This window comes from Copadichromis virginalis, linkage group LG22, assembly GCF_057382275.1.
Source record: "Copadichromis virginalis isolate Kocher_CV1m ecotype Utaka linkage group LG22, C_Virginalis_male_GT1.1, whole genome shotgun sequence".
Taxonomy (NCBI): domain Eukaryota; kingdom Metazoa; phylum Chordata; class Actinopteri; order Cichliformes; family Cichlidae; genus Copadichromis; species Copadichromis virginalis.
This window is the reverse complement of record NC_140638.1, coordinates 6,190,285-6,215,087: the sequence shown is the minus strand read 5'-3', so window position 1 is coordinate 6,215,087 and position 24,803 is coordinate 6,190,285. Positions and strand designations below refer to the sequence as shown.

The following is a 24,803-nucleotide window of genomic DNA, read 5'->3' as shown; positions in this document are numbered from 1 at the left end:
AGCAATAAATTTCATCTGAGACCAACTTTTGCTCCAAAACGTTAAAGGATTAGTTGAAACCCTTAATGTATTTGAGTTTATGGGGCAACTCAGCTTTTATTGTTGAATTGTGAAAGAAATGACTGTAAGCTCAGCAATTGCAAGTTTGATTTTTTTTACAGTGTATGCGTTTAAAATTAATACAAATCACTCCACTGAGAAACTTAACAAGGTTTTATCCCCTGAATAGAAAATAAATTATACAGTGTATACCCAACATAACATGAACTACACCTGTCATAACGTAAAAATGTATAAAGACCAGATGAAACTAACCTTTTTTTCATATGAAAATATTTTACTTTCAGTTTCGTTGATTTAAGTGACGTTTACTCTCAGAGTAAATCCCTATTGGCTCTGATCTAGGCTAATGGTGACGTTTCTCCTGGTTCTCCATTTTAGCTTTAGCTTTTTCTGGACAAGCGAGCGCATAAAGTCTGTTAAAGGTTTGGATGTTTATGGTCACAATGTAGAAGATGAAGAAAGAAGAAAGAAGATGAAGGCCTTCATCTTCTTTCTTCTCCTGGGAATACAGGGGGCAGCAGCAGGTCAGTTTGACTGTTATATTTCTGTCTTTTTATATGTCAGATTTATGTAATTTGAAAGACAAATGGACGGACTGTTTGCTCCCCAGAAATACGCTAAACATTTAGTTGTAATGGATCCTAGTACACTGTTAAAAAAACATCTTAAAAAAACAGTACTATTCCGGCAGCTGGGGCGCCAAAATAATACCGTAAAATAACAGAAAATAACTTCCTCATAAAAATACGGTTATTTTCAGTAATGAAAATACAATTTGTTGCCCTAATTTTACATGGGATTTTGCCTTTTTCAAGTGCTTTTAAACATTAAATTAGGAACATTTTAATGTGATTAAACAATGAAATTTCCTATAAACAAGGTCAATGAATGTGGCAATATGAATAATAATGCTTAAATTTACAGAAATATACAGTTAACAGTTGGGTTAAATAACATTATTTGATGTAAAAAAGTTATATATTCAATTATATTTGATGTAATACTACATTATACAGCACAAAATAATTTGATTTATCTTTCAAAACATGTCAAAAAACTAGATATTGGCTTTAAAATTACAATTCACTGTTAATTTTACATAATATCACATGTAAATTTAGATTTGAAGTGTAATTTAACATAAATTTCCTGAATATTTACTGGACTTTCAGTTTGAATTAAGTGTGCTCCCTGTAAGATTGTGGGTTTTATCTGTCACAAAACACCCAAAGAACCCTTATTAAACAAAACCCCTGATTATAATTACATCAAGATTATGTTAGTTCTTGATCATATGTTGTGTTTGAGCAGTTTGTAGATGTTTATTTTACTTATAAGACATGAGACATTGTTTCAATCATTAACATGGATTTTATTGACAAAAAGATAACCCTTCCTGGAACAATCCAAGAACAACTAACACTTATGCATAAACAAAAGCACGTAGAAAAAAGAATGTAATGCAAACACACATTTGAGCACAAAAGAAGGGGACGATGCCACCTCGAACGTTCATCTGCCTCCCCACATCTGGAGCAACGAAAAGGGGTATATTTGAGGCACATAACCTGCAGGTTTAGAAGTAGCTCTAGCTTTCTGAAAGTCTCACATTCAGGGCTGCTGCTGGCCATTTGGGTTCCCTTGGAGAAATTTGCAAAGTAATCATATGCAAAGAACAACTCGAGTAAAACAAAAGCCTCATTGTTATGCTGATTATACTTAACTGATAAGTATTGATATGTTGTAAGTTGTCACTTTAACACAAACTTTTACCAAAATAACTGAACGAATGGGACTGTGTTTGCAGAGCAAGCACCACAAGTGTCAGTGTATAGCCTATTACAATTTGATTTCATAGTGGTCAAGCAATTCCAAGTTAAATCTACTAAGCTGAGTTTGATATACTTGCCTTGCAGCACTGCATGGATGATCTTTCACCAACCTATCTCTTCCAGCGCGCTTTCCATTAGTGATGCGCGAATCATGAATGAATCGTTCAATACTCGAGAATCACTTTACTGACTCGTGAATCATGATTCACAAGCCCAACTGACTCACTGACTCATCCCTGTTGCTCTTAGCAAACTAATTTCATTAGTAGAAATATATCTAGCTTATAATTAAAACTGTGGGGAAAAAAACAACAGCCAGTTTCTTAACAAAAACATTTCTGCTCTGAACTGGAAGAAAAAACCCTGAGTAGAAGCTCACATCAAGACAATAGCTCCTCGGTTCACAGTAGCATCGCTCTGCTAACATGCTAACAACACATTTGAGCTACTCACCCCCTCCCTTCCTGTGCTGAATCATAGCGTAAGCGAATCACTCAGGACTCACTCACCCCCTCCCTCCTGGCTCGCAGCTTCTTCTTCTTCTTCTTGGTTGGCAACCAATGTTAAGGCGCATTACCGCCCCCTGGCTCACAGCTCAGTGGACATTTAGATGGGAAAATATATATTTGACACATTTGAGGAAAATACTACTAAAATAAAATAAAAATAAATGTTCCCTTTAGAATTCTTTTTGCTCTTTTTTGCTCCATAAAAATAGTTGTTTTTCTTTTTCAATCACTCATCTTAGCAGTAGGATATACATGACAAGAGAAACAAATTAAGTTTGAGTGAAAATGTACATTTTTTGCACTCTGGTCAACTGACTCAGTGACTCAAATGACTCAAAAAACCCGATTCACTTTGGTGAGTGACTCATTCAAACTCGATTCAGCAAAAATAATCAAGTTTACCATCACTACTTTCCACAGCCATACCCGCGACCTTGTGGTTGTTAGTTCACATTCATTGGCCGATGCTTAGCGTCATGTTATTATGTGTCCCAACATCCAATGGCATGTAACATTGTTTTCATGGCCACGCCCTCACCCCAGGTGCAGAGGCCTATTTCTGTTCAGGAATGTTGTGAATACTTTGAGATTTATATTAATTGCAATTCCTACCTCTACATTTATTTTTTTAAATATATAATTAGCACAGCGTGGCCGTGCAATGTTTTATGTTTTTTTTAGTTTTTATTCCTATTAATTATATTTTCACTTGTTACCTCTGAATTATTGAAACAGACCTAGATGACATGAAATTTTCAGCAAAATTATAATTCAAATACTCCTTTAATTATTAATTATTCTCATTAATTGTCAATCATTTTATATATTTTTCCATAGTATTACATTTGAATTTAACAGATCAATCTCTCAAATAACAGACAAATATTTGTGAAATTATGATACATTTCTGAATGTATTTTTACAATCTAAATACAGTGGGGCAAAAAAGTATTTAGTCAGCCACCGATTGTGCAAGTTCCCCCACTTAAAATGATGACAGAGGTCAGTAATTTGCACCAGAGGTACACTTCAACTGTGAGAGACAGAATGTGAAAAAAAAATCCATGAATTCACATGGTAGGATTTGTAAAGAATTTATTCGTAAATTAGGGTGGAAAATAAGTATTTGGTCACCTCAAACAAGGAAAATCTCTGGCTCTCACAGACCTGTAACGTCTTCTGTAAGAAGCTTTTTTGTCCCCCACTCGTTACCTGTATGAATGGCACCTGTTTGAACTCATCATCTGTATAAAAGACACCTGTCCACAGCCTCAAACAGTCAGACTCCAAACTCCGCCATGGCCAAGACCAAAGAGCTTCCGAAGGACACCAGGAAAAGTATTGTAGACCTGCACCAGACTGGGAAGAGTGAATCTACAATAGGCAAGCAGCTTGGTGTGAAAAAATCAACTGTGGGAGCAATCATTAGAAAATGGAAGACATACAAGACCATTGATAATCTCCCTCGATCTGGGGCTCCACGCAAGATCTCATCCCGTGGGGTCAAAATGATCATGAGAACGGTGAGCAAAGATCCCAGAACCACACGGGGGGACCTGGTGAATGACCTGCAGAGAGCTGGGACCAAAGTAACAAAGGTCACCATCAGTAACACACTACAACGGCAGGGAATCAAATCCCGCAGTGCCAGACGTGTTCCGCTGCTGAAGCCAGTGCATGTCCAGGCCCGTCTGAAGTTTGCCAGAGAGCACATGGATGATACAGCAGAGGATTGGGAGAATGTCATGTGGTCAGATGAAACCAAAGTAGGACTTTTTGGTATAAACTCAACTCGTCGTGTTTGGAGGAAGAAGAATACTGAGTTGCATCCCAAGAACACCATACCTACTGTGAAGCATGGGGGTGGAAACATCATGCTATGGGGCTGTTTTTCTGCCAAGGGGACAGGACGACTGATCCGTGTTAAGGACAGAATGAATGGGGCCATGTATCGTGAGATTTTGAGCCAAAACCTCCTTCCATCAGTGAGAACTTTGAAGATGAAACGAGGCTGGGTCTTCCAACATGACAATGATCCAAAACACACCGCTCGGGCAACAAAGGAGTGGCTCCGTAAGAAGCATTTGAAAGTCCTGGAGTGGCCTAGCCAGTCTCCAGACCTCAACCCCATAGAAAATCTGTGGCGGGAGTTGAAAGTCCGTGTTGCTCGGCGACAGCCCCAAAACATCACTGCTCTCGAGAAGATCTGCATGGAGGAATGGGCCAAAATACCAGCTCCTGTGTGTGCAAACCTGGTAAAGACCTATAGTAAACGTTTGACCTCTGTTATTGCCAACAAAGGTTATGTTACAAAGTATTGAGTTGTATTTTTGTTATTGACCAAATACTTATTTTCCACCCTGATTTACGAATAAATTCTTTACAAATCCTACCATGTGGATTCATGGATTTTTTTTTCACATTCTGTCTCTCACAGTTGAAGTGTACCTCTGGTGCAAATTACTGACCTCTGTCATCATTTTAGGTGGGGGAACTTGCACAATCGGTGGCTGACTAAATACTTTTTTGCCCCACTGAATGCATATGTACAAAAAAATATATTTAAAAAACAAGAAAATTGTGTTTTATTACATTTACAGTGATGTTATGTTATTTTACATTTGACATGTAAAATCACAGTCTACTTATGTAAATTTAATGATATTCCAGAAAAACAGTACAAAACTGTAAAATATACAGTAAGATACTTTTATATTACTTTTTTTTTTTTTTTACAGTGTAGATAATGTCAGTGTTTAGAAACAATCGATTATATTATACAGGTAATTAAATCGTCTGTTTATCTCTTCAATACCTAATAATAAACATTAAAGTTTAGATGAAGGCAAAGATTAAAACAAGGTGACTTATGTCCCAAACTATTTGATGATTTCCGGGTTTAAACCGTTCGTGACGCATTTTTAAGCGTTGTGACTCTGCTGTCTCTCCAAACAGTCCAACAAATAAAACATCAGCGAGGAGATCTGATGATAATCTGGTAACAATAATTAAAACGTTTATTTTAAAAACTAAGTACCATTTTAATTTTCATGAGGGTTTAAAACATTTTCACACAACAGCTGCTTATTAAAGTTAACTAAAGTTCATTTAAGTATCTTTATAAATATTATTTTTATTTTACTATTATTTAAAAATTATTTGTTCAGTATATGAAGAGCCACATGTCATTTGATGCAGTCTATTAAAAGTTAAAAGACTCCTGCTTTGTATTGTCTTCAGTATTATTCACCAGTGTTATGCTTGTGAATATTTTCTGTTTGACAAACATGCGCACACATATCGTAACTAACGAGTAGTTACACCCGGATATAAAGTTCACTGTTTTTCTGGCGTTATTGCTTAATTAACAGCGCAATGAGGTGACTTTTGTTGTGAGGTGTATAAATAAAATAAAATAGAATTCAATTGAACTGAATTGAGATGCAAATTAAATCATTATTACTTAATAATATCAGATAGTTTATGTATGTAAAGTGCCAATACACTACACATACCATCACGAACTAATTTTTTGTATCACTGCTGAATGATCAATAAGAAGCTGCAGGTGAGAAATACCAGAAAAGTTTTGCAATTTATAAACAATCTCCACCAGGGAGCGCTAATGAGAAGCGTTTTAAACTAACAAATATTGTTGACTTTTGATAACTGAAAACTCAACTGAAAACCTGATTACAGAATAAACCATAAAATAACAATTGCTAAGATAATATTCCCCAAATAATAGTTACCTAACATTAGCGTTGGTTTTATTGATAATATTATCGATCAAAGATATTGGAAGTAAAACTTTCTGTAACAATTTTAAGCTTAAAAAAATCTATAAAAATAATATAAACAAAGAAGAAGCATCGATATGCTTCAATCAATTCATATAATTTGAAATATCAAAAATTGAAATGCAAAAGAGAACAACTCACTTCAGAAGTCACAGATTAAAAATAATATGTATTTTGTTTAACAATGAAAACAAAATAAAAATATAGTTAAATTAAAACCTATAATGCGTTCAAACCATCAATCATGAAAACTGAATTAAACCAAACTGAAGGATAAACACCAGTTTTAAAACTTTCTGTGAATAATCAGGTTCAAACTAGAATTTGAAGTTTTGAAGAAAAGAGGATCAGAAATATTACATTAACCACTGAATATCTATTCATAAATCTATTTTGTGTTTATTGAAGGGACAGCAGGATTATTACAGGATGTCCTTAATGTGCTGTAGTTTTTCTTATTGTGTTATTTAAAAAATTTATAAATCTGTGTTCCTGAGATCTCACAACATTAACTGTTTCTTACAGTGACCCACTCGCTGAAGTATTTCCTTACTGGATCCTCTCAAGTCCCAAACTTCCCAGAGTTTGTGGTTGTTGGGATGGTTGATGATGTTCAGATTGATTATTATGACAGCAACACGGAGAAAGCTGAGCCCAAACAGGACTGGTTTGCCAAGAACACAGATCAGCAGTACTGGGAGAGTCAGACTGCAAACTGTTGGGGTTCCCAGCAGTCTTTCAAAGCCAACATTGACACTGCAAAGCAGCGCTTCAACCAAACTGGAGGTTTGTTCATGTTTAATTTTTTACTGATATTTGCTGTTAATGTTTTCAGTGTGTTTTGTTTACAGTAGTAAACAGGTTTGCACACATATTAAATGTTTCATTCAGATTACAGATTAAAATTATTAACATAATAATTCATAATGAATGTAGAACTACAGTACAATAATCAAATAATAAAGATAAATTCATGATATTTGAAGTTTTCGGTTTATATTTAGGATTTTTTGCCTCTGAAACCTTGATGGTTGTTTTTGCTGCAATTTCTTAATAATCGATTATTCAGAAATTAATCTCCAGAAAATCAGCTGGATCTAAATAATCAGTCTGAGATGTATTTGTTTTACAATTATTGTGAACTAATATTTGACTTTTAATAAAAACAATCCTGGACTGAAACTCTCCTTCAGTGGAAGCTTCTAGAAAGACCTCAACATAGTCTGGTGTGTAGTTTTCCCGCAGTTATACGATTTTTTTTAGAACAATAGGAGGCTGCAGAGTTTCAGAGGATGGAAACTTAAACCCAGGATCAGGATCTGTGTCTGCTGCTCAGGATCCATCTTAGTGTGTTTGTCTGTTCCTGCAGCTCACAGGAAGTCGCTCCGTGTCTCAGTTCAGACGACCCTCACAAATAATCACATGTTGTAATAAATTATAGAAAAAGAAAATATGTCAGACACCATCAACAGCATCTTAGGATGAAATAATTTATCATCTAGCTGAGATGTTAAATGTGCTGTGATGTCACAGTTTTGACAGCAGTTTTTCCAGATTCCATTAAACACATAATAATAATAATAATAATAATAATAATAATAATAATAATAATAATAATAATAATAATAATGTTATATTTAATACAAAAAGTAGAATCAAATAGGGTTGACTTTGTAACAGGCTGAAAGCAGTGGCGGAGCGGGTGGCTTACTGGGCTTAAGCCCGGGTTGTTTTGTCAGAAGCCCGGGGTCTTTTGGAGTGTAATTTTTTCATAGTTAGATGCCTGGCTGACAACTGTATAAAACAAAAACTACACACAATATTCGAAGCACATAGTGTACACTGTGGGAATTTACGACTGTGCGTAAATCCCCCCTAATATTGGTATGATCCGAGCTCAGACACTAAGCGACTGAGCGAGGGGGCGGGGCAGCTGCTGCCTGCGAGTGCGCTGTTGGAGAAACGGAGCCAGGCAGACAGAGGAGAACTGAAGTTCGACCAGGTACCACAGCTAATCATTTGTACTGTACAAATAATGTAAATATGACGGTGTATCACGAAAGATTGATATCAAACTGATCACTTGACCCATATTACGTTACTTGCTCTTCAAGTGAATCAACAAATGGCGAAATGAAAAGCCGAACAACAACAATGCTGTTTCTTTAGAGAGTCTGTGTTTATTTCATATTTTTAGTTGTTTCCCTCCACGCTAAATAAATCGGTTTCAGTAATGCACTGATATACAAGAATGGACATAAGGGGCTTCTTTCAAAGAAAAAACTCTGGTAGATGTTATTTTATTTATTATGCTTTGTATGCTGTTCAGTATATTTCTATGCAAAACAAGAGGAACTTCAATACACAGCAGTATATTCACAGTTTAAACCAGATATTTACACACACTTTAGGGAAAACACAAGAACATTTTTTTTTTTACTGTACAACATCAATTTAGAGTAAACTTGTTATGTTTTGGATAAATAAATATTGAAATATCTTTTGAATTAGTTAAATGTCAGAATAAAAAGAGGGAGCTGTCTATTTTTTTTTATCACTTTCATCAAATTTAGGAGCACATATACATTAAGTTTATTGTTAATTAATAAGAAAACTCCAAAGATTCTATTCTGAGCTGAAGAAGCTTCTGATTGGTTAGTAGAGTCCATGTGAGTGAATTGGTGGCACAGCTGTGGATGCATATAAGGCAAAACACAAAGCCTGTTTCTTTGACATGGGAACATCAAGAGATGTCAACCAAAACACAAGAAAAAGAACTGTGGAGCTCCATAAGTGTGGCTCAATTTTGAATACAATTTGGTGCCATTTACAATTAAGAAATACAGAGTTTCTCTCTTTACTCTTAAAGTTAACAAATATGTTTTTTATATTTATCAATCTAAAAGAATAAACATTTAGTCTGATTTGATGTTACAATTATAAAAGTGTTGTGTTTTTATCTGAAGAGTTTGTAAATATCTGGTTTCAACTGTATATTTGATGATTGTCAGCACAAAGAGGGAGAGAGAGGAACAGAGAGGGAGAGAGAGGAGACAGGACAGAACAGAGATGAACAAGAGCAGGTGAGACACACATGTCAGTCAAATGGTTGTTTACCAAAAGTATCACCGTATCATAGGTCCTCATGTATCTCGTACCTAGTGTTTCTTTTTAGGTTTGTTATTTTTCAAATTCTATATTTATTAAGTTATGCAGGCTTGTTTGCACAACAAGGCTAAACAATTATATAAACTTTTCTTAATCTAAATAGTGGACTTTGGTAGAATTAAAAAAATAAGTGTAGTGCAGGTCTATGATGATTTTTAGTGCTACTATCATCTAGTTCTGATTCTGCTTCTGTCTTGGTTAAGTCCTCAGTAGTCCTGATTTTGAACTGTTGTAGTCCTGTTTTAATTCCGGATCAGTTCTGGGTCTGGTTGAATTGGGGTTTAGTCCTCGATACAGCCCTGACCTTGTTCTGTCTTGCTGCTTAATTAAAAAACTAGTTTAAGGTGTCCTGTATATGTGATATATATTTTTCCCAATATGAAGTCATTCTTTTTCGAACAAAACTCAAAACAGAGCCTATTAATCTTTCAGTCATTTCTAAACACCCCCCCCCCCCAATCCCACATGCATACTACCCTTTAGGGCTAAGCCCCGGGTGTATCATATGTCTGCCTCCGCCTCTGGCTGAAAGTAGAGACAGCTGAATGACCCGTTCACTGTCCACGGCCTCTTTATGAATGAATTTAACTAAATGCATGAAAATAAAACATTCAGCCCGTTTTCATGAGGAAATGTTTTCAGGATTATCTTTCATTAGCAGAGGTTCCATAAATAAATCGGTGACAAATTTAAAGCTACTCTGTGGAAAATAAATAAATATTTAACTTTTAGTTTTACTTCAATAGGACAACAGTTTGGTGAGAAGTAGATAGACCAAAAATAAGAAACACAAACTAACAGACAGACGTTTAACAGTTAACAGTTTCTCTAAATTTTACACTGATTTTTGTCCTATTTAAAAATAAGACAGTAAATATGAGTTTCAGTCGATGTTTAATATTTTTGGTCCCAGATTTAAAATTTGATGGTTTTTTTTTTTTACTAATAAACAACAACCTGAAAATATAATCAAGGAAAGTAAAGTGTTAAAATGTCTTATTTTTCCCATAAACTGGCTGAAGGTTGATTATTAAGGTGGTGTCGTTAAATCAGGACGCCGTAAAATTCAGCAAGAATCCTTCCAGAAAGCCTCCCTATGAGCGGTGAAAAAACCCACCGGTTGTTTTGGTCATTAAACACAGCTTTGGTCACTCATCTACGCAACATTTAAGAGCGGCGGAAAATAACAGCGTACTGGGCGGATCACTGAGCTGCTGTTTCCGGCGCTCAGTGACTAGTGATGTAATATTCAGGGTGGTATCAACAATACTGATCCGACACCGATACTTTGTACAAAAACTTAACGTGTTATTGTATTTCAAATTATAGCTTCATAATGATCACAGGACATCAGACTACTTGTTCTTATTGTTTAGTTATGAAGAATTATCATATAGTTGTGAGTTAATTGACGCTATTTGAACAGGTATATCTGGTCATTTAACATGTGTATACTTGCCTGGACATTTCAACAAAAACATTCAACATTCACACTTTCAACAGGCGCAGTATTGTCGATATCAGCTCCAATAATTTCAAGTTATTCAGGCAGCTAATTGGGGGAGAGTAGTGAGCCATGACCACTATATCACTGTGATTGTTACTTTCCACAATAATTAGTTGACACAACAAAACACACTTTTCAGCTTTTCATGCTTTTTGAAACTCAGTTTTTTGGAGACCTGTGATGTAAATTCTGTCTCTAAAGCACACAAAAAGGTTTGGACATTTTTCATAGTGCATGTTTGAGGTTTATTCTTCCAAAGAAATTGTTGGAGCTATTTATTCTTTATTTTTGTTATTCTGAAATTTGTTGGTGTTTGTTGTTGGTTTGTTTATATTTTTGGGTTATTTGCAAGTTTATTTGTAGGTTAATATTTGCTTTGTTTTGTTTTGTTGTTTATCTTGCTAAGTCAGCCAGGAAGAACTGTAAGGTCTTTTTTTTATATATATAAATAAAGGGACTGGTATAGGACCAGGATGCACTGGGGTGGGCCTATGGTTTTTTACCAGAGCAGGAGAAGCAGCGGGGAGGAACAAAGATGGATCTTTGTTATTGTTTTCCAAACTGGAAAAATAAACAATAAAATGCAACTTTCGAGTTTGATAATTGGACGTCTTTTGCCTGCATACAAAACATTACCACAGTGCAGCAGTGGCTTGTGAATTTTAAGCTGTAGGATGTTTGGTTGGACAAAGGGAATCCCCACTACAGAAATAATTAACACAGTTCAGCGGCTACATACTGAACTTGAAGGATAAAAGCAAAGTATCAATCCAGTCATGCTAGTATTGATCCGTAACCAATACTAGTGTTGGTATCAATACTATCGATATTTGGATCGATCCGCCCACCTCTCTCAGTGACAGCTGTGAGCGTTTTCTTGACTCATGCAGGGCCTCCCCATGTTTCTCCTCCACTTAATCTACACTCCAATCAAGGAGTGCAGACAACACCAGCTCATCCCACATTCACTTTGTTGCCGCCTATAAGGAGGTGTTTTTGCGAGATTTTCATGGACATTCACAGCGTCCTGATTTATTGATTAGCAATTTTAATATAATTTATTAACCAAACGGGCTGGAAAAGTGTGGAATTTGAACCTAGATGGTGTTTAACTCCACATGTTCATATAAAGAAAATACCTGTGATGATGCACCGAGGCGTTTCTCGTGGCTTTGAGAGCAGCGATGTTATAAAAGCAGGAATGACTCCTCGTGTCGCTCTCACCTGTAGACTGTCGGCTCTCATCACAGCATCAGCGGCGCTCAGGTTCCTACTCAAAGACGCTCACAGATCTCTGTGCTACACATCCAATAATATCATTAACATGAATGTTTTAATATTTTTAGTGCAAAATCTGATCTGGTCACAGCGCTGAAAAACACCAAAGTGTCCCAGCATGGAGTCAAATTCAAGGTCTGAGTTATTGTTTCAGTCCTCTGCTCTTAGTAAATGTAATAAAAATGACAACATGGTTGTAAAATCTTAGAGGAACCTTTTTCACCTTTTTGTCAGGTCACAGCACAAGAAATTAACTGTCCATCCATTCGCTTCCACTTATCCTTTTCAGGGTCGTGGGGGGCGCTGGAGCCTATCCCAGCTGTCATAGGGCAAGAGGCGAGGTCGCTAGTCCGTCGCAGGGACAACACACAGGGACAGACAACCATTCACACTCACATTCACACCTAGTGGCAATTTGGATTATCCAATTAACCTATCCCCACAAGCTGCATGTCTTTGGACAGTGGGAGGAAGCCGGAGCACACGGAGGGAACCCACGCAAACACGGGGAGAACATGCAAACTCCACACAGAAAGATCCCGGCCTGATGGTGGAATTGAACTCAGGACCTTCTTGCTGTGCGGCAACAGTGCTAACCACTGTGCCACCGTGCTACCAGAGAACTTAACTGATTTATCAAAAATTATTTCTTGCATCGTCATCAATGATGACATGAAGTATTTGCTGGAGCCTGAAATGCTGTAAGTAGAACTCCAGATTAGATTAATGTCACATGATCATATTAAACAGAGACACCTCTAGAAAAACCTCAGGACAGTCTGGTGCTTAGTTTCTCACAGGCTGATGACGGCTGCAGAGTTTCAGAGGATGGAAAGTAAATCTAGAATCAGGATCTGTGTCGGCTGCTGAGGATCCAGCTTAGTGTGTTTGTCTGATCCTGCAGCTCACAGGAAGTTTCTCCACCTACAGCAGCATAGATAACCTGTGCAGTGATATCTCTGCAGGCAGGACGTAGATGTGCTAACGGGAGAAAATTAATTCTGTTTTTTCCCAGTGTCTTTCTGTAAAATCTACATTGTTAATGATGATTTGTTTTAAAAATCTTCCACTGAGACAAAAGCAGCCATAAATGTAGATCCTCTATATGTTGATCACGTCTCTGTGTCAGTGTAAGACTTTAGTGCAGCCTCTCTCTGGTTCACTGCAGTCTTTGTCTCTGTGTTTCTGTCAGGTGTTCACATTGTCCAGCGGATGTACGGCTGTGAATGGGATGAAGAAACAGGTGAAGTGAATGGATATCGCCAAGACGGCTATGATGGAGAGGACTTCATAAGCTTTGACCTGAAGACAGAGACGTGGGTCGCTCCAAAACAACAGGCTGTCATGACAAAGACGAAGTGGGACAGTAACAAAGCTACGATCACACAGTATAAGAATTACCTCACCCAGATTTGTCCTGAGTCACTGAAGAAGTATGTGAACTATGGGAGGAGCTCTCTGATGAAAACAGGTAAAATCTATGACCAGAATTAGATTGTTAACCAAAAGTTATATGTCTCAGTTTATTACTTAATATGATATTAAATTAACCTTTATATGCATGAATTATGAAAACCTCAATCAGAGCTTTTTTTTCTTGAGTATTTTTATTCATCTTAAGGCATGAAAAAAAGATTTTTGAACTTCATTTTTTTAAACATATACTTTTCATTTTCAAAGAGTATTTTTACATGTCCACTTAGTTGTACAACAAACATTTTGACTTATGAATTTGACAAATGAATAATTAATATACACTGTGTAAAAACTATAACATAACAAAAATATATTTTAAAATATATTTTAAAAATATTTTATAACAGTATAACAATATATGTAACAATTATAACAACTATAACCCTGCAAGGCATGGAGTGACTCATCAGTGTCCAATGTAGTGGTTTATGTGCAAGTTTACCATCAACACTGACACAAATACAAGAAAACAGATTTTGAATAGTTGTCCACTGTAGTGACCCCTATGTGTGAAAGGGTTAATATAATTGCACTTCGCGTGGCCTTTTGACACATTTTTTAAATTTAATATAATTTAATAAACTACATCACATCAAAAGACATTGGTATGGTTTTAATAATAATAATAATCTTTTAAAGTTGCTCCTGGTCGTCATAGCAGATCATCTTCCACAGTTTTAGCTCTGATATACTCATTTCTAATCCTTCTCACTCCTTATGATAATTTTAATATCTCTCCAGTTCGTCCCTCACTGTCTCTCCTCCAGAAGTCTTCCTCCTCTCCAGTCACCTGCCACGCTACAGGTTTCTATCCTAACAGAGCCGAGATGGTCTGGAAAAAAGATGGAGTGGAGCTTCATGAGGGTGTGAACAAAGGAGAGATTCTCACCAACAATGACGGGACCTTCCAGATGAGTGTTGACCTGGATCTCTCATCAGTCAAACCTGAAGACTGGCACAGATACAGATGTGTGTTTCAGCTCTCTGGTGTGAAGGAGGACATCGTCACCAAACTGGACAAATCAGAGATCAAGACCAACAAGGGTAAAAGTGATGAAGGTAGGAAACATGCATTTAGTTTACTGTAAAAATGGTGCAGTTCATGTGGTTTTATTTGAGTTTGATGAAAAGTTTAATTCCTCCCCCGTTGTATACAGATTTATATTAAATATTTTTAATACTGATACTGATTTGTTAATTTCTTAATAAATATTAATATTTAAAGTTTTGAGCGCTCTGATTTAAATTATTGTCCACTTTGCTGTCTTTTCACTGTTTATTTAAATTTGCGAGTATCTTTGATATTCTTTCTGTCAGAATAATTTTAAAACCTAAATCAGTTTAGACCAAGTTGTGTTTTTCCACCACATTTTTTCCTGCTGAACATTGATGAATATAAAACATGTTCGTGTGTGGCCACTGATTATCTGACTAATGGACAGTTTTAGAAGATTAAATAGTAAATGGGGGAAAATGTATATTTTGAAACATTGCTATGTTCAAATTTATTGGCAGTGTATTGAAATTAAATTAAATGGCAGAACTTTTATTGTTGGAATGAAAACAAAAATTAGTGAGACAAATATGTAGTGACCATAAACGAAGCTGTTGTACATGATTGTTATCTGATTGGAAACTTTTTGTTCTCACCTTTTGTTTGTTCTGTGATCCACAGGAAATTCCTTCTCCTCGATCATCCCTGTTGTTGTTGCTGTGGTTGTTGTTGCTGCCATCGCTGTGATCGCATTCATTATTTACAAAAAGAGGACAGGTGAGAAACAAACTTCCTGGATGTTTCTTGTATAATACAAACAACAATGATGACATAGTGCAAACAATAATAATGATAGTAAGAGTAATATGACTTAATTGAAGTCATTATTAACAGTTTTCAAAAGAAAACAAACAATGCACACAGGATTAAACAGGTAACAACCAAAAGCAGTGTAAGCTGAGTCTTCAGGTTAATATTTAAGTATTTTAACACTTTCTCTGCCAGCAGGATGATCAGACTCTTTCAAATCCTCCATATATTACAACAATATTCATTAATCATGCTTGTTGTGTTTCATAACTTGCCCCTTCATTTCTCTGCACTTGTAGATTTTTGTCCAGTTACTTCACTTTTTCTTCTTGTCTGTTATTTAATTTTTCTGCATCATTTTTCTTTCTGTCTTTGTGTTTTGTTTGTTTTTTGTTTTTGTTTTGTTTTTTACACCTGAGCTACAGTTTGTGTGTCAGGGAACAAAATAACCACCAACTCAGTTATTGAAACCCAAACATTATTTCTCTTTTCTTAACCATCAACTCTGCCAAACAAACACATCCTAAGGTACACCTTTACCTGCATTAGAAATGCGTACGTTCTCTACCTCCAGTCGCTTTACTTATAAATTTAACACGAGCACATTTTGTGGGAAAAGTCAGAATATATCTATAAACACATTAGTGAGTAAGCCCAGTGTCTATGTTTTTAATTTTACACATTAAATTAATGCTTTTGTCCAGATTACAAAATAAAAATATGAAATTATGTTTCACGCCTTGTATAATACGTGAAAAAATTGTGTTAACATTTATAACAAATTATTAAAATGATGCATTTTTTCCTTTTTATTTCAGACAAACGTCCCCCATCTCGTAAGTTAAACTTTGTCCCTTTTCTCTAATCTCTTGTCTACACTAAATTAAAAAGGGTTTCTGTACTCTAATCTAAACAGTCTTTCAGGGCTGTTTCCTGTTGTGTTCGATTGTTGTAAAAGTGACAGATGTGAGCAGGATGTGGACTAACATTGTGTTTCTGACCTATAGCTGTAGAGAGCCAGGAGCAAATGCTTCCTCAAGCCTAAACCACAAACAGCTCTGCACACAGTGAGTTACTTCATATTTGTGTCTCATGTTTTAGCTTTCTTTTTAAAACTTATGTAAAATACTGGCTGTAGTAAAATCTCCTGTTTAAATATATCCAAAAAAAAGTGCTTTAGTATAACTTTACATCATATAAGAGAAAGACGCTTTCAAAATAACGTTTCATGAAATGATTTAACAAAATGAAAACAAATGTGTTAATTCCATTCAGAAACATATGAAGTAAATACTCGATTGAATCAGAATTTTAGATCTTAATGAAACTGTAAGTAGGTTATTTGTGGATCTGAACAATCCTAACATTTATTGTGTTTCTTTTTATCTCTGTAGGTTTGGAGCTGAAAGAAGATGTGGTTCAGCTCATTCTTCTCCATAAACTAGAATTCATTGATTGTTCACATCATAAAATCTGTTTAAAAAAAAATCTAAAATATAGTTGCAGATGCTGGTTAATCAAGAAGTTTGAAAATGAGCTGGCAAATATTTAACATAAACATCATAATGGTGAAACGAAATTATTCTGAATTTGTTGTTTTCAGTTTAAAAAAGTCTTTCTTTGAAAGATTTAACAAAGATGTGACCGCCTGGAGAGACATGAAACAATGGAATCATCACAGCAGTTGTAGTACAATAATAATTAAGCCTTTGTATGTTCATCTTAACTCAAAAATCCAATAGTTTAGTTTTTCTGGGGTTTTCTTGTAAATTGTTGCATCACTCATGAATGCTGAGATTCCCTCACTCTCAGTGATAAAGGAATCATAATATATTTCTAAATTTGTACATGTTTACTTGTGTATTTCGTAAAATTTGATTTAAAAGACAATCTTGTGTTGAATTCCAGGAGACCTTAAAAGATTTTTCTTTATGTCTGAATTTTTTTCTTAATTAATGAAGATGATGTTTATTCTCTGTTGTTTGATTTAAGATATATTTTGAGTTTTTTGATTTTAGAGTTTAGTTCAAGTTGAGATTCTGGAGGGTTGTGTGGGTTATGTTTTTAACACATTGGTAGATGTGTTTCTGCTTATAGTTCAGGATTTTTCAAGGTTTTCCTCATTTGTCTGTAAACTTTAAAAAATTAATTAGTAGAATATGTATCAGTAAAACGGCATTGCTCTTTCTCTCCTTTTCGTACTTTGGTTATCAATAAAGTCCCAAATAATCCAAATTGCTGTGACTTTTTTGTTATAAAATGTAAACTTAGCTACAGTTTCATAAATACGGCCTAAATATTAATGGATTAGCTACACTTTAACTTGTGATAGTAGCTCAGTAAGCTTAGGTGTAATGATGCCAGCTCCAGTCCATTAAGTGTCCTTGTGACAAAAGTATTGTGTGTGTGTCGTATTGTGGTTCGATGTTTGCTTTTGTGGATGTTTATTTTTTTTCATTTGGTTTACCAACACTAGACTTGACAATTTGCATATGATGAAGTAACTGACCTCACAGCCCATTGTTCATTCAGTGGGCTGGTTTCAGCTATTGTGCAAATGCACTGTTTATGGGAAACCTGCAGTCAGCTGAGACTGAAGAAGTCACCTGGATGAGTGACGAAATGTTTCTCCCACTGAAAACTACGTCCAGATGAACAGAATCAACCTTCACACTTTATAGACTTGTGCTATTCCAGAATGGTCGCCTGAATCAGGTAGAGTATAAAAGGAGCCCACCTGCTTTTAGAGGGGTTGGGTTCTTTGGCATGTGTTGGCACGTAAACTCATACTTTATTTAATAAAGACTACCAGAACTAACAGAAAGTCTTAAAATCCAACATTATATTTTAATTTTTATATGTAAATACATAATATCCAGTCTGTAGCCTTTCGGTTTAGACAATAATACATAAATATTGCCTCTTTATTTGTTTTTTTTTTTTGTTTTTTTAAATAAAATTCAACATTTCTGATTTTAGGAATTGATCGTTTCATTATTTTATCATTGCAGCAACGTTGCAGAAAGAGAAGGACACACAGCTATTCCAGCTGATTTTGCCGGAATAGGTTTCCAGATGAATTTGTGGGCGGATTAATAATTGCATCTGGATTACTTGGGGAAGTTATTTGTATATGAGTGTAAACACGAGCATAATTTAAACTACTTTTAAAATGAAATTAGTAAGAATATGATTAAGTACAAATAACTCCAGAAAATATGTGATAACAGCTGTGACACAAATATACATGATTGGTATGTGTCTTTAATCCCTACGTCACTTTAGGTCTCTAATCACAGATTAGGCGCTACTAGCTCTTTGTTTCTGCCTGAAGCGTTTTACTTTCCAAAATAAATTAGTAAATAAATAAACCTGGGTTCTCTCATTTTGCCTGGTTACTGGTGAGGCGCATCCAGCTTTGAATTCCTATTGGTCAGAGAGGAGTCACAGCACGTGCGGACTCAGAGGCTGTAGTTTCATTTTGTGGCAAAATTAAAACAATAAACGGTTGTATTAATTTTTTCTTCTTATATTGAGAGAATTGAATTGAAAATGAGGACGTTTATGATGCTGCTTCTTTACTGGACAGCGTCTGTGTCTGCAGGTAAGCTTCATAAAATGAAACTGTTCTTTAGAGATAGTGTTGCTCTCAGGTGGCTCAGGTGTTACTTTAAACAGACTCTCGGCTTCCACATATTCAAGATTCAAAGTTTATTTTTATTTCGCAGTTTGTTTGTTTTTGTTGTTGTTGGTGTTGTTTTTTTACAGAAGTACAAAGGCTTCAACAAAATGTTGCTTCTCACCAGCCTCTACGCTACAATGATCAGTAAAAGAAATAAAATACAGTAATAACAAATCCAAAATAAGGATTGTTAGTGCAAAGTCTTCAAGCATCCTGCTGGTTCTGCAGCTGATGCTCTGTCACCTCTTTCCAGATGTTGGAGTGAGAACAGGCCGTGAGAGGGCTGGTTTGGGTCCCTGATGTTTGTAGCTGTTTGCAGAAAGCCTACAAACAGCTACAAACATCAAAACCTAAATGAGTGCTGGTTTACAAATGATTTTTGTTGAAATTAAATTTCTAATTGTAGAAGAAGAAAAATTTAAGCTGCTCATAATGTTTTATGGTGTAAGGTATAGAAGTGTAATATTAGCAAAAAGGGAAAGAAACAGTTGTAATCTGCACAATACTAAAAAAAATATTTATTGGCAGCCTGTGGTCGGGTTAATGCCATAATAAGGACTGTAAATCATTACTGATGCATCATGAAAGTATAACCAAATCAAAATGACCTACAAACAACAGTTTTTACAAAACAATATTGTAGTTACAAAATGTAAGTTTTTAATATAAGATAATCTGAAAAGATAAAACATTGATTCATAAATCTATTTTTGTATGTATAGAGGAGACACTACCCACATAGCAAAATTGGTATGGCCCGGATCTGGCCCACACAATGTGCTTACACGTGGCCCACATACCGCAAAGGATGACGGCGCTTTAGTGGCCCAGATCTGGTTCGCCAGAGGCGGCCCACACATGGGCCAGCACAAGGCCAGTTGCAGACACACTGGTCCTTTACTGGCCCAGAAGAGTTTCTACTCTGGCCCCAGATGTCAGCCTAATGTGTACCTTAATTAAGCCATGTAATAAAAACATGTGCATAATAGTGCAAAAGTAACATGACAAAACTCTGTTCAGACAGTGAATGAACAGATTCTTATACAACGCTTTTCACGTTCCCAGATTATTGAAAGTGGTCTATACAACATCTCACATTCACCCAACCACACGCTTTCTCTAAACTGAGTGCTTCCTAACTACATTCACACTCTTGACATGCAGACTGGAGGAGCCAGGGATAAAACCGCTAACCTTCTGAGCAGTAGGTGACCTGCTCTACCTCCTGAGTTACAGCCACCCACTGGCAGAAATGAGTAAACCGTCACTAGGTTTTGTATAAGTGTACACTACAAACCTGTCAAACCTGTATTTGGAACGTTGGCTACTACAGCAGTATAGTATTGCAACATGGCATTTGGGTCTCCTAACTAAAATAGGAAAATAGGAACATAAATAGTGCCATCATTGCCAGACCTGACCCACATCTGGTTGACATACACTTTGCCATGACACCAGTCAGTCAGAAGTGCCAGCTTGATGCCGGATCCGGGCCAGACCTGTTTTCTGTGAGCCTGGGCCACATACACCAAACCACAATCGGGCCAGATGTGGCATGCCATCACATAAACAGTGCCATCTATGCCAGGCTTGGCCCATACCTGGATGACATACGTCTTATCATGCCAGAAGTCAGCCAGCAGTGCCGACTTCACACCAGATCCGGGGCACACCTGCTTGCTATGTGGGTATAGTTTTTTTATTTTGAAAATGTGCTGATTTTTAAAGCTGTTTCTCACTACATTAAATATTTCTTACAGTGACCCACTCTATGAAGTATTTCTACACTTGGGATTGTCACGGTTTGCCAGGGCAAGCCGTGGGGATGTGGGGGAAAGGAGGACAAAGAACGGTGGACTCTTCACTGCAAGTGGTTTGTTTATTTACAGTGCGAAAATGACAATAAATCCCCGTGCTCTCCCTTTACTCCCGTGTCGTGCCTTCTTCCCAAAAAGTCTCTGTTTAGTGCTCTCTGCTCCTGTGTCTCTGCACTCCCCGTGCTCACTGCTCTCTCTTGTCCCACACTCCTCCTGAGGAAAACAATATAAAACACTTAATCCCAGAAGACATACACTCACTGACTTTAAAACTAAACTAGAAGACTGATGTGAAGTCTAACGCAATAATCCCACATCGGTGGAAGCTCCATCGCTCTCCTAAATAGCTCCCCCGACGAGCCCAGATCAGCAGCAGGTGTGTGGCAAGGACTTCGGGTGTGGCCAGTCCCCTAGCAGGGCCACACCCACCAGGCCTGAAGGTGGCTGTGACTAGGCCACAGAAAATACATGCACACACACACACCTGCCTACATACAAATGTGGACAGAGAACAGTAGCAGTGCAGATGAAACACACCCCAGAGTCCATGACAGGGATGATTGATGAAGTTCAGATGATTCGTTATGACAGCAGCACCAGCAGAGCTGAACCCAAACAGCAGTGGATGAACGTTGCAGCAGATACACAGCACTGGGAGAGGAACACTGCATTTTTTCCTCCATTAATAATTTAAAGCAGCGCTTCAACCAAACTGGAGGTTTGTTGATGTTTTTACTGACACATGCTGTCAATGTTTTCTTGTTTGTTTTTGCACTACATTGAAAATTTGTCATTTAGATCACAGTCCAAACTCTTGTTTAGATGGTATTAACTTGCCTTGACCACAGTGGCTTAGTCTTGAACCAAATACTCAATTAGATGGTCAAAGGAAAATTAATCAACAGCAAGTTTGATGATTAAATCATGATGAAAGTATTTCATCCAACTAAACTCCAAATATTTACAGGTTCCTGTTTTTTCTACAATTTCTCAGTTAATCGATTAAACTGTCATGGACACTGGAAAGAATTGGACTCAAGAGTGTGAGACTCAAAGGTTCAGTGACATTGTGTTTATTTACGGTGAAGGCAAAACAGGGTTACAAACAAAAGGAATGATTGCTAGCTGTCCAGGGTGCCAGCACAAACAGATCCACAGATCTCTCGAGAGAAAACTCTCTTGGAAAGTCACTCAGACAAACTCAGGATTCCTGTGCTGTACTTCTGTCGTGACCTTGTCAGTTACCTGTTAGTTACTGTTCTCAGTACTTTAACTTGTTTGTTACCGTTCCTGTTCCTCTTTCAGTCCACTTCAACAATTTCAGCAAATGTGTTTGTTTGTGAGAAGCTGCTAGTAACAAATTTCTTAAAAATACAATTTAAAATGAGTTGTCTCTTTGTTATGACACGATGGACCACGGGAGCAGAACACACAGACATGTTTTGGACACAGTGCAGGGGGTTATACTTACAGTGACACAAACAACACAATTCCAGTGTTCTGGGAATCCATCCTACCTCAAAAAACATCCTACCCAATGTTTCTGCGCAGCCGCCGCGCATGTGCAGAACACCAAACCCAAATTAACTTCTTTTTCTCTCACCCATCCGCAATACTTCTTAAAAGTTATGGTTAGGGTTATGGTTAAGGGTAGGGTTAGGTTTAGTCACAAGTCACCGTCAAATCATAATACGGGTAGGACGTCAAAGTAGGATGGTTTCTCAGAACACCGGCAATCACTTTTTGGCACAACACCGGGAGGGGACAAGCATCGAAGGCGTTTGGAAAGGGAGGGGGGGATGAGTGTGTATCAGTGTATGCGTTTAAAATTAATACAAATCACTCCACTGAGAAACTTAACAAGGTTTTATCCACTGAATAGAAAATAAATTAAATAAATACAGTGTATACCCAGCATAACATGAACTAAACCTGTCATAACATAAAAATTTATAAAGACCAGATGAAACTAACCTTCCTTTCGTGATAAACTGGTTCATATGAAGATATTTTACTTTCAGTTTCGTTGATTTCAGTGACGTTTACTCTCAGAGTAAATCCCTTTTGGCTCTGATCGAGGCTAATGGTGACGTTTCTCCTGGTTCTCCATTTTAGCTTTTTCTGGACAAGCAAACGCATAAAGTCTGTTAAAGGTTTGGATGTTTATGGTCACAATGAAGAAGATGAAGAAAGAAGAAAGATGAAAGCCTTCATCTTCTTTCTTCTCCTGGGAATAGAGGGGGCAGCAGCAGGTCAGTTTGACTGTTATATTTTTGTCTTTTTCTATGTCAGATTTATGTAATTTGAAAGACAAATGGACGGACTGTTTGCTCCCCAGAAAGTTCCTGTACGCTAAACATTTAGTTGTAATGGATCCTAGTAGAAAATGTCAATGTTTAGAAACAATCGATTATATTATACAGATAATTAAATCATCTGTTTATCTTTTCAATACCTAATAATAAACATTAAAGTTTAGATGAAGGCAAAGATTAAAACAAGGCGACATATTATGGGCAGAAATCTGTGCCATCAGAAACTGAATTTGAATAAGTTAAATTTGAATTTGAATTGCTCAGATTGAATCTGAATTGTAACTTGAAAAAATGCTTTTGAAAACTGAATTTGAATTAGTCTAATTTGAAATTGAATTTATGGTTTGAAAATGATCATCACTAAATTGAAATTGAATTTTATATTTTGAAAATGAATTGATTTGCTTTGAAACTGCATTTTATCCTTTAAAAATTTAGCTCTTGAATAATTTCAGTTTCACTTCTCACCATTCAGTTTCAGTTCTACAATTCAGTTTTTTGTGTAGCGTGGCGTAAGCCACCAAGTAACCGCTGTGGGCCTCTACTATGACTGGTACGAACTTCCAGGCCCAAAACTCTCACAGGACCGAGTCCAGAATAAACGGGACCAGAGGGTCAATATCAGTAAAAGATGTTCAAAATTTTATTCATATAACAAGACACCAAAGTTTTAAGAAAAAGAAAAAAAACCTAAAACATCACTACAACAAAAAGAGGTAGTATTGGTGCAACCAGACAGCAACGCGACTATCACCTGAGGGTTTGTTCCTCCTTGGCGGTCCCAGGTGCTCATCACTCTAAAAGAGACAATTCCACCTCAAACATATACAGGCCCAACCGAACACTTATAGCATGCACTAAGTGTTAGCTCAGGCAATAACGGTGGTAATACAAAAGCACTCTTAATAAACCTTAATCACGGCAAACCCACACACAGAGCACCTCTAAAAAAATCCTCATTCCCCCAAGGTATGAGCCCCACTCAGGGATTGCACGTTGCCCGCTTAGTATTACACCAACCCAATAAAAATAAACAAAACCCGGGATAAAACAACGAAAATAATTAAAAACGGTGACCCTGCTAAAATCAAACAAAAACACAACCACACAGAGGAGGAGGAAAAAACAGTGACAAGTTCACATGTGCAGCCTGCCCTACAGGAGGGAATACAATATAAGTTAAATTATAATGCATAATAGACTTTTTTCCTTTTTTTTTTTTAAAGGTCAAATTTATTAAATTAACATACCTCGAGTAGGCAACTGTATTTGCTGCACACCTGATTTGTCTTGGCCTTTTCTTCAACAGAAATCACTACTAAAACATAAATTATAATAAACATCAAATACATTTCAACAAAATTTAAGAAAGGACACTAAAAGACAAACAGCCTGTACCTTGAACCTCATCTAGAGGTTTAAAACCACAGTTTGCGTCGTAGGCAATTAAACTTCTCGGCTCTTCACCTACTCACGCATCCATTACTCACAGCCGCTTGTCAGTGGGGATCATCAGCACCTGTTACTACTCCCTCTTTTATGCCCTCCATTG

At 36.6% G+C, this 24,803-nt stretch overlaps 1 protein-coding gene across 4 annotated transcripts in view; it reads left to right on the top strand.

Moving 5' to 3' along the window:
* The first annotated feature begins 444 nt into the window (after positions 1 to 444).
* The window catches only part of LOC146682554 (class I histocompatibility antigen, F10 alpha chain-like), a 39,315-nt gene continuing 14,956 nt past the window's right edge, over positions 445 to 24,803 (top strand). The window contains exons 1-8 of one of the 4 annotated variants that reach the window (XM_085446223.1): positions 446 to 587; positions 6,730 to 6,990; positions 13,350 to 13,628; positions 14,375 to 14,692; positions 15,309 to 15,404; positions 16,256 to 16,273; positions 16,445 to 16,504; positions 16,832 to 17,672. In XM_085446223.1, coding sequence (XP_085302349.1) covers positions 536 to 587; positions 6,730 to 6,990; positions 13,350 to 13,628; positions 14,375 to 14,692; positions 15,309 to 15,404; positions 16,256 to 16,273; positions 16,445 to 16,482 — 1,062 coding nt within the window. In that variant the 5' untranslated portion in view covers positions 446 to 535 and the 3' untranslated portion in view covers positions 16,483 to 16,504; positions 16,832 to 17,672. Of the gene's footprint in view, positions 588 to 6,729; positions 6,991 to 13,349; positions 13,629 to 14,374; positions 14,693 to 15,308; positions 15,405 to 16,255; positions 16,274 to 16,444; positions 16,505 to 16,831; positions 17,673 to 23,073; positions 23,189 to 24,803 lie in introns of those variants that run through there. The other 3 variants (XM_085446226.1, XM_085446225.1, XM_085446224.1) reach the window with 3 other exon arrangements.